This window comes from Peromyscus leucopus, chromosome 2 (assembly GCF_004664715.2).
Source record: "Peromyscus leucopus breed LL Stock chromosome 2, UCI_PerLeu_2.1, whole genome shotgun sequence".
In the NCBI taxonomy this organism is placed as follows: domain Eukaryota; kingdom Metazoa; phylum Chordata; class Mammalia; order Rodentia; family Cricetidae; genus Peromyscus; species Peromyscus leucopus.
Genome location: NC_051064.1, coordinates 78,570,140 through 78,580,634, shown reverse-complemented (window position 1 = coordinate 78,580,634; position 10,495 = coordinate 78,570,140). Strand labels below are relative to the sequence as shown.

The following is a 10,495-nucleotide window of genomic DNA, read 5'->3' as shown; positions in this document are numbered from 1 at the left end:
TCTGAGTTTTCACATAAGGCAGAAGACTTTAGGGTAAAAGAACCAAGGCGCGAGTGTGGCGTCATGATTATAAAACAGCAAAAAGAATTAGAAACTATGAGCTGTCCCACCTCCCGCTTAAATTAACTGACTAGGGCGGACTTTCACCCTCAACAAATATGGTCCCTGTCTTGGCTTCGGCCCGAGTGCCCTCACACACAAAAAATGGAGGCTAGCCGCTCTCTTCTTAGTATAACGGGTTCAAAAGAGGAGTTTCTGCCCTGAGTTAAGATGGCGCGCACTCACCCTTTGCCTGCCCGGTTTTCCCTGCCCGGTTCCAGGCCTGTGCAGGGCGGCTTCACCGCTCGCGCCTGCTGACCCCGCCTTGTTTCCGTAGGAAGAGGCTAGAGAAAGATGGCGGCGGCTGCGGTTTGAATTCCAGCGGCGCCGCTAGACTGAGAACAAGAGCTGGGTTCGAAGGGGCGGGACCTGGGGAGCCCAGCGCGTCGCGACAGCTTGGGGAACCAGTGGCGCCGCCACCGCCGCCGCCGCAGACACCGGTGCCACCATCTCTGTGTTCCTCATGGACTCGGGGATGGAATTGGACGTCACCCTGCCTGGGAGCCTCAGCAGCTGCAGGTGTGCCCCCGGCCTTGGGGTTCGCGGTAACTGGGCTGGGGCTTCTGTTGGTGGTGGTTCTCTCTCCTGAGGCCTTCGGTTTAATTGAGAATGGTCCCGGCTGCTACCCGTGTGTGTTGGGACCTGGGGGTGTCCAGCCAGCTTCACATTCGTTTATGGGATTCTGGAACATACTTTGAGAGAATGTGTAGGATAGGTAAGGGACTTTTTGAAAGAGTGGGAAGAGGTGGGACTAATTGGGATTTTCTATTAGTAGGGGCTGGTTGGGACCGGGACCCTAGGGCACTTGGTGATTCATTCTTGTTTGGGGGTTTGCATTCATTATGGGGAGTGTAGTTATTATTTTAGACTTTGCTTATGGGGTCACACAGTAGCCACCCAGGACAGAGGCATCAGTGCAGGAATTAAGAGCCTTGGCTGGAGATGGACAGAATTGGATTCAAGTCCAGCCTATAAATTGACTTCTGCTCTGTAAAACGGGCTAATGGTAATGCACTCACATTATTAGATAAGAATGAAAAGAAACAATGGCTGGCCAGCAGTTCTCTTGGCAAGTGTAGAGCTGACACACGACAGTGTTGAAAAGGATGATCTGTGTTACCATCACTACCACTGCTACAAGTTGTGTCTTCTTTCCAAAGCCTTTGGGACCAGGAATTAGATTACTTGGACGTTTGGAATGGTTTGTTGGCATGAGAACTAAACTAGCCCAGGGTCTAACTCAGTGGATCTGCTAATACACTCCTTTCCTTCTCTCCCAGCCCTGACAGGACAGATGCTACATTCGTTTCTGGTAATTTCACCTCTTAACCCACTCTAGGCCCTCTAGGCGATTGCCAGCTTCAGGATGAAGTTCTGTAATGTGGCTTCCAACTTTCTTCATAGCCTGCTGCATCTACCTTTCTAGCCTCCCCTCTCCCTCTGGTTCCCAACCCTGTCTCTTCCCCAAGCTCTTTGCCCTATGCCTGACTGCCAAACTCTGTGTCAGGCACGATCTTGCTTTGTTATTTCTTGCTCATTTGCCCTTCCTTCACCTTTTATCTTATTAACATCCCTGTACCACTGATAGGAAACACTCACTGATATTCCCACCTTTGCCTGGGCTATCTGTACTGTTCCAGGTACCCTTGCCTGTCACTGTCCGAACCGTGTCAACAGTCATGAGCACTGTTTAATAGAAATACGACCTGTGGTGTGTATTTAATTAAAAACTGCCTTATAAGCCAGGTGTGATGGTGTTCACCTTTATTTCCAGCACTCGGGAGGCAAAGGCAGGTGGATCTCAGAGTTCAAGGCCAGCCTGGTTTACAGAGCGAGTTCCAGGATATCGAGGGCTACACAGAGAAACCCTATTCCAAAAAGCCAAAACAACAGCAACAATAACAAAAACTTTCTGGTAGTCACAATTAAAAAAAGAAAAAAAAAAGTGAAATTCCTTTGTTTGTGGTGCTGGAGGTTGAACTCAGGGCCACACACTTGCTGAGCAAGTGCTTAATCACAGAGCAGTGGCACCATTGGAAGCAGGTGAATTAATAACACACTTTATTTAGCTTAATATTTCTCTATGTAATTTTAGCAAAATCTATAGGAAAACTTGTTGATGAGGTATTTTATACTTTGCAATCATTTACAGATGGTATGACTTTTTACATTTAAGTTCCTTCTCAGTTTGGACAAACTGCATTTCAAGTTATAGTTAATGGTTTGTGTATTGGACAGTACGGGTGTTGGCTGTTAACATACGGTCACCAGATGAGATGGAGACCTACTTTGTTCATCTTTATTACTCCACTTCCTGGCCTCGTGTCGGATACACAATAGGAGCAGAGTGGCATTTATTAAATCACTGAGTGAAAAATGATTCTCTGAGGGGCTGCTTTTGTCCCCCCATTACCTGTGGGACCTCTGAAGCTCAGAGAGTTGAAATGAATGGTCTGGGGTCACATGAAAAGTCCACGATGAATCAGGACTTAAATCCAAGCTTCCTGACTCCAAAGCCTGTCTGCCTTGTGGCTTAGTCTGAATTAACCAAACTGAGTATTCAGGGGCCCTTGCAGATCTTCTGGCACTGCACTCACTGGCCCTTCAAGAGTATCAGAAATATTGTGGGAGGGTTGGGTCTCCATTAGGTGACCACAACAGGAGAAAAAAGTTCCTGTGATAGAATCATACCTTTCCATTTTAATATGTTGCTTTCTGAGCACCCTTCTCTTGGTAATTTGCAAGCCCCACATTCACAGCCTAAACTGAGCCCAGTTTGTCTGTGAACTTTTGTTTCATTAGGTCAGGGTACACTATTTGCTCCGAACCTAATCCTTGTTCATGATTCAAACAGCTTTATTATCCCCGTGTAATTTGGACCCAGGGACCCTGGTCCAGTTAAGACTTCTACATTTTTTTTTTTTTTTTAATGTAGAAAAATCCTGTGCTTGGCAGTCAGTATGACAGCACAGATGACAGTATAAACCCTCTTTCAGCCACTTACTAGTTATGCTGCTTTGAATAAGTCACTTCCCTTCCAAGCCTCAGTTTCCCTTTGTTGATAAACTTACTGGTGGCTGTGCAGATGAAGTAAGAAAGAGTGCACATATGAAGCACCTGGCACATGCTGGAGAAGATGTGAACTCAGCGTGTGTTCTTAACTCATACCACCATGCACACTGTTGGCTATACAGGATCCTCAACACTGCAGCCCTCAGTTCATCTCTTTGTTTACATGCCAAGAGTCTGTCTGTGCTCAGCTGGGAGTGTCCTGGGGCCTGAGCGCGAGCTTGTTGAATCATGGGTTGCTCTAGCACATGTCCATTAAGTGCTTGCCGCCGTGTTAGGAGCAGACTGGAGGAAATGTTTAGCCATATGCACAATTTGATTTGTACCATGGTCATGGGTGCCAGGAGGAGGGCTCTGAAAAGAGGACGTGAGGGTGAAATCAGATGAGGTCTAGCTTAGATCCAGGGTATTCTTGGGCCATGAGGCTTGAGGAGAACAGTGGTTCCTCAGTTAGTAAAGAATCTGAGTTTGATCCTCAGAACCCATATATAAAATGCTTGGCATGGTGATGTGTACTAGAGAGGCTGAGATCAGAGGATCCCTAGGCATGGTAAATTAGCCAGGTTAGCCTAATCTGCAAACCCTAGGCCCAAGAAAAAAGCCCCAGTTTCAAACAAAACAAAACAGCCAAGGCAGATGGCTCCTGAGGAATGGGCTCCAGGTTAGCCTCTCACCTCCAGATAGGTCTGCACACTCTTGTGCATGCACCACCCACACTGCCGTGTGCCCCAAACATGAACAGGTGCACATACATGAAGAAGTAAAGCTTCCCCATTTAAAGTAAACTACAGAATGTAAATGATGTGCCAACATCACCATAATCCAAGTATAGCACATTTTCATTATTGGAAAAGAAACCCGTGTCCCTTGGCAATCCTTCCTCATTTTTCTGTTGTCACCTTGTTTCCACATCAGGCCCCTTTGCCCACAATCAATATTTTTACTCATAGTATTGTCTTTTTACATAGAAGGTACCTTACATGTGAGATCCACATTGCAGCATGCATCACTACTCTTTTCCCTTTTGTGTCAAATAATAGTTTTGTTATACCTATGTACCGTGTTTTGTTCATGTCAATGGATTTTTTTTTTGTCCATTAAGAATACTGTTATGAACCTTTATTTGGATATGAGTTTTATGTGAATGTGAGTTTTCACTGATGTTGGATTCCACCCAGAAGTAGAACTGCCAGGCTGTATGGGAACTCTGTGCTTGTTATTTGAAGGACTATGGAACACAGTTCCAAAGATGTGGCACCGTTTGTCTCTCTCACTAGCAACGTCTTGCAGGTTCTGGGCTTTTGTACTTCACTAGCACTTTTCATTGTCTTTTTGACTTGAGCAATCATTGAAGGTGTGATATGATACGTCACTGTAGAATTGATCGTTTAATGCCTGATGATAGTATACACACACACACACACACATACACACACACACACACACACACACACACACACACACACACACACATATATATCTTTTCATGTGCTTCTTAACCATTTGTATGTTTTCTTTGTTGACATGTCAGTTTAAAAAATGTGAATTATTTCAGCCTGGCAATTTCACTTCTTCATATCTGCTCTAGAGGCATCCTCATACATGTACACAATGGGACCAGTGTACAGATATTCATACAGCATGGTTTTTAAAAGAACTGCTTGGAAACAAGTTGAATTCCTGTTAGCAGGGGATTGGGTAAATATACATCCTTTCAAAAGCGTCTTTCAAACTGTTTGCAACCCACTGCTGGCTCTTAAAAGTCAGCTTCCTAGGTTACAGCCAGATTTTTTAAAAGTAGGACAGAACACAGACAGTTTCAGGCGTTAAGGAATTCTTTTTTTTTTTTTTTTTTGGTTTTTGGAGACAGGGTTTCTCTGTGTAGCTTTGCACCTTTCCTGGAACTCACTTGGTAGCCCAGGCTGACCTCGAACTCACAAAGATCCGCCTGCCTCTGCCTCCTGAGTGCTGGGATTAAAGGCGTGTGCCACCGCCACCGCCACCACCACCACCACTACTACTGCCCGGCTTAAGGAATTCTTTTATGGATCATTGCCAGTAAAGTTTGAAAATTACTGCTGCAGAATGCTTGGTAGGGTTACAAATGTGGACACAGACCCATGTGTATAGTCACCAAAACTTTAGGATGAATCTGTAGCTAAAAGAAGGGTGGTGTAGAGTATCACACACACTGTGATTGCAGTGTGTGTGTGTGTGTGTGTGTGTGTGTGTGTGTGTCTATCCTTTTGTGTCCCTTCATGCATCTTTCTCTACCTATTGCTTACCACCTTGGTTTTTGAGACAGAGTTGCTCATTGAACCTGGAGCTTGCATATTTTGGCTAGACCGACTGACCAGCAAGCCCCCATTTGCACATTTTAGCACCACCCCTACCAGTGATGGGGTTACAGGTATGTGCCGTTACACCTGGCTTTTACATGGGTTCCTGGTATCCAAACTGAGCTGTTTATGCTTGTACGGTGAACACTTTGCCCACTGAGCCATCTCTCCAGCTTGCATTTATCTTCTTTTAAACCAGAAAATAAATCTATGATTCTCTGCATACAAATGCCCAGGAGAAGGCCAGCAGGCACCTTGTTTCTGAAGTCAGTGCTTTCCTCTTAAGTACCTGGGTTGGGAATCTCTTGTGAGAAAGAGCTTTAGGTATATCTGATTTTTATCTTTATGCATTACTTCTCTAATTAAAATTCATGTCATACAGTGAAAAAGAAAGTTCAGAGACAAACAATAGTGAATTTGTTCATGCAATTGTATTTTCAGGGTGGTGTCCAGTTCTGCCCCAGCTCTGATGGCACTGCCAGTGAAGAGCTTAGTCCCCTTTGGGTCTTCTAGTGCAAAAGGATAATTATTTCTGGCAAATAGAAGCACAGAAAGAGATGGCTTCTCTAGAGAGGCAATAAAATAAGACAGGAGGATGAGGTAGAGAAGTGCCCTTCCCCCTGGTGTCCAAGGCCCACCTCTCTTGGCACATGGTAGGTGCTCAGCATTTTATGAATGTTTGCCCATTCATTCAGTAAAGAATAGTGGCCATGGCCTGTGCTGAGGACCAGAAGACCGTTCCTCTTCTCATTCATTCTGCATCATCCCTACCCCTGGCATTGGGAGACCAGAGTAGTAAGGATGTGCAAAGTGTGGGAAGTGAAATCATGCCAGTGTAGGCTTCTACCTTTACTTTTGGAGACCTGTGTTTTCATTTACAAAGAAGAAAGAAAGAAAGAAAGAAAAAAAGGAAGGAAGGAAGGGAGGAAGGAAGAAGGAAGGAAGGAAAGGAAGAAAAAAAGGAAGAAAGAAAGAGAAAGAAAAAGAAAGGAAAGAACGAACAAACAACATTTAAAAAGTAGCACCCATTCAAAAGGTGGTGGCTGAACTCAATTTTAGTTTTTGTATTTTTTTTTAAAGATTTATTTATTTATTATATATACAGTGTTCTGCCTACATGCATGCTTGCAGGCCAGAAGAGGGCGCCAAATCTCATTTCAGATGGTTGTGAGCCACCATGTGGTTGCTGGGAATTGAACTCAGGACCTCTGGAAGAGCAGTCAGTGCTCTCAACTGCTGAGCCATCTCTCCAGCCCCCTCGATTTTATTTTTTAAAATTCAGTTTAGAAAATGGACTTTGTCCTTTTAGTGATGCTTATTGGAAGAAGTAGAAAATTAAGATGAAGGGAAACACCTTATTTCCCTGTGAGTGATACTTTTGTTTCTTCGGAATATTTTCTTGGTGTTAAGTGTTTGTAGCTCACCACCTTTCTAAAAAAGATGTAGAATGACTTTACATATGATTTGTCATGATTGAAGTCATGTTCTACTTAGGTTTCCCCAGTTATTTTTATAGCTGACCTTCTTTAAGTGCTCATTTTCTTGGTGTTGGATTTTTGTTTTTCCAGGTTTTTTCTTGGTCTGATCTTGAAGCTCTTGTTTCGGTTCAAAGTTTGTTGATCAGGAATTGTCTGAGATGGGACATGTTCATGGAGTTAGAGACAGGAAAACAGGTTTGCCCTGGAGTCATGTAGTGCTTCCTTTAAATCTTCTTTTTATGTTGTATTAGGGAGGTGTTAGACATTGTCTTAGTCAGAGTAACTTTTGCTGTGATGGAACACCATGACCAAAGCAACTTGGGGGTTGGGGAGGGCTTATTTCACTTATACTTTCAAGTAATAGTCCATCACTGAGGGGAGTCAGGGCAGGAACTTGCATAGGACGGGAAACTGGAGGTGGGAGCTGATGTAGAAGCCTTGGAGAAGTGCTGCTTACTGGCTTGTTCCTCATGGCTTCCTGAGCCTGCTTTTTATTTTATTTTATTAATTTTTTTTTTGTCTTTTTGCCTCAAAAAGTGACATTTATTCAGAGAGAGAGAGAGAGAGAGAGAGAGAGAGAGAGAGAGAGAGAGAGAGAGAGAGAGAGAAGAGAGAGAGAAAACAACCAAAAACAAAAAAACCAAAAACAAGATGTCCATCCTTTGGCTCCCTTCCCTCCCCACTCCAGCTGTTCCTCAGCCCCCCAGGACTGAACCCTGGCTGGGGCCAGGTAGCAGGACAGCCCCTCAAATGAGGTCAGCAACATTCAATGGAGGTGTTGTAGAATGTCTCAATGTCTCGAAGAGTCCTTTTGTCTTCTTCTGTCACCATGTTAATAGCCACACCTTTATGGCCAAAGTGACCACCACGACTAATTCTGTGAATGTAGTTTTCCCTTTTGGTGGGAAGGTCGTAATTGATGACTAGGGAGACCTGCTGTACATCAATGCCTCTGGCCAACAGGTCAGTGGTAATTAATACTCTGCTAGAACCAGACCGGAACTCCCTCATGATCACATCTCATTCCTTTTGGTCCATATCTCCATGTATGGCAGAAACAGTGAAATCCTGGGCATGCATTTTCTCAGTGAGCCAATCCACCTTCCTTCTGGTATTGATAAAGATTACTGCCTGGGTGATAGTCAGGGTTTCATACAAGTCACACAATGTGTCAAGCTTCCACTCCCTCCAGGGTGAATTCTTCCTTCTTCACAAGGATCCGAGTGGGGTCTCTCATTAACTTCTTGGTCACTTCAAGGACATCAGAGGGCATTGTAGCAGACAACAAAACTACCTGTGTGTTACTGTTGAACTTTTGGAATATATCATAGATCTGGTCCTTGAACCCACGGCTTAACATTTCGTCTGCTTCATCCAGTACAAACATCTTGATGTATTTGGGGCACAGGTATCTCCGGTTAAGCATATCAAACACCCGGCCAGGGGTGCCCACGATGATATGGGGAGCTTCCATTTGCAGCTTCTGCACCTCAGCACAAACATTGGTGTCCCCAATACAGGCATGACAAGAGGCACCCATGTAGTCTCCTAAAGCCATGACCACTTTTTGTATCTGCTGCGCCAGCTCCTGAGTGGGTGCCAGAACTAAAGCCTGAGTGGTATTTAGATCTAACTCAATCTGCTGCAGGATAGATATGGCAAACGTAGCTGTCTTCCCAGTCCCAGACTGGGCTTGGGCAATCACATCATAACCCTTGATACAAGAAAGAATGGCTCGATGCTGGATGGCAGAGGGCTTCTCAAAACCATAGGCATAAATACCACGGAGGAGGGATTATGAGAGATTCATGTCATCGAAGCTATCCACAATCTCATTCCAGTTACTCTCGATGACTCGAGAATCCTGACTTGCAGACATGATCCTTAGAATCTCTCAGCCTGCTTTCTTATAGTACCTGGGACCACCAGCCCAGGGATGGTACCACCCACATTGGACTGGGCCCTCCCCCATTGATCACTAATTAAGAAAGTGCCTTACGGTTGGATCTTCTCAATTGAGGTTCCCTCGTTTCTGGTAACTCTAGCCTGTGTCAAGTTGACAGCACAGACATAAAAGGCCTGGATTCTAGACTTGATTCTTCACTTTGCTTCAGGGCCTTCCTTTAGAAAATGCATGCGCCTTCAGGGAATGGGTAGTTGGAACAAGTGTAAATATTTTATAAATTGCAAAGCACTGAATGTGTGAGGGTGACAGGGATATTCTGCTCTTGTTGGTGAAGCAGCATAATCTGCCAGGCATCTTGTTGGGCACCACGTGTCTTGTTTACTTTTTACCAAGCCTGTTGCTCTGTGAAATAGCTGGTGTTCTCCTTTTGGAGTGGAAAATCCGTGAGACTGGGAGAGGTGCAAACAGGACTTAGAACAGACTGCAGGGGCGTGTCTGCTGTAGTTTAGATTTCTATCACTGTTCCCAAAGCCTCACTGAACTTCATTAGACAATATGACAATGACAGTGTCTTAGATCAATGACTTCTGCATTTTTATTTGATGTTCCTTAAAGTCTGAATTTGTGCCTGTATTAATAAACTTTTCTGTTGCTGTGATAAGACACCATGATCAAGGCAGCTTACAGAAAAAAAAAGTTTATTTGGGACTTACAGTTTTAGAAGGTTAGATCTGTGACCGTCACAGTGGGAAGCATGGTGGCAGGCAAGCAAGGCACTGGAGCAGTATCTGAGGGCATATGTCGTGAGACAGCAATCACTGGGCTGAGAGAGGGAAACTGGGAGTGGAATGGGCTTTTGAAGCCCCATAGCCTTCCCCAAGTGACATACCTTCAATAAGGCCACACCTCCTAATCCTTCCCAAGCAGTTCCATTGACTGGGGACCAAGTATTCAGATATATGAGCCTACTGGGGTAATTCTCATTCAAACCACCATAGCGCCTAATTTCTAGAAGTTTAACTTTTGATTGTGATGACCAGTTGATGATGTCTAGCAGATAAAATAAAAAACCCAAGCGACTTTTAACTGGCATAGTGCCTCCACTTAGTACATACTTATAGGTTAAATAGCTAAATGACTGTCCACCCTGAATGTCACTCAGCTATGAGAACTGGAACTCAGAGCAGGGCTCTCAGCTCTAAAGCCTGAGTTCTTCAGGTTCACTGCTTACTACTCCCTGGGCAACTCAGCACTGTGTCCTTCTTGGCCATGGCCCAATGACTGTTACATGAGGTCCATGCTGTCTTACAGGTTTCTTTTGATCAAGTGCTAGATCATCTCTCATCCCACTGTGCTCTCTCCTAGTGGCCTTCACCCTATTCTGCCAAGTGATCTGGATGGCATCAGTGACACTGCTGGCTTGGGAAATGGAGGTAAGCATGCAAACCAAGAAAAAATCAGGAGTAGGCTAAAACCATGAGCATCTGAGGCCTGGACTTAGCATCTATTGCTCTGGGGCCCAGAGCCCACCTGACCTGGTCCACAGTGGCACTCAGCATCTTGTACCCATGTGCTGATTTGCTTTTAACTTTCTTCATAAACAT

At 44.6% G+C, this 10,495-nt stretch overlaps 1 protein-coding gene and 1 pseudogene across 1 annotated transcript in view; one reads left to right on the top strand and one right to left on the bottom strand.

Annotated features, from left to right (window-relative positions):
• The first annotated feature begins 370 nt into the window (after positions 1-370).
• Cdk5rap2 (CDK5 regulatory subunit associated protein 2) overlaps positions 371-10,495 on the top strand; it is a 186,428-nt gene continuing 176,303 nt past the window's right edge. Inside the window, 2 exon segments of the mRNA XM_028885700.2 lie at positions 371-618; positions 10,257-10,324. Coding sequence (XP_028741533.1) covers positions 563-618; positions 10,257-10,324 — 124 coding nt within the window. The 5' untranslated portion in view covers positions 371-562.
• On the bottom strand, positions 7,717-8,879 carry LOC114704447 (annotated as a pseudogene).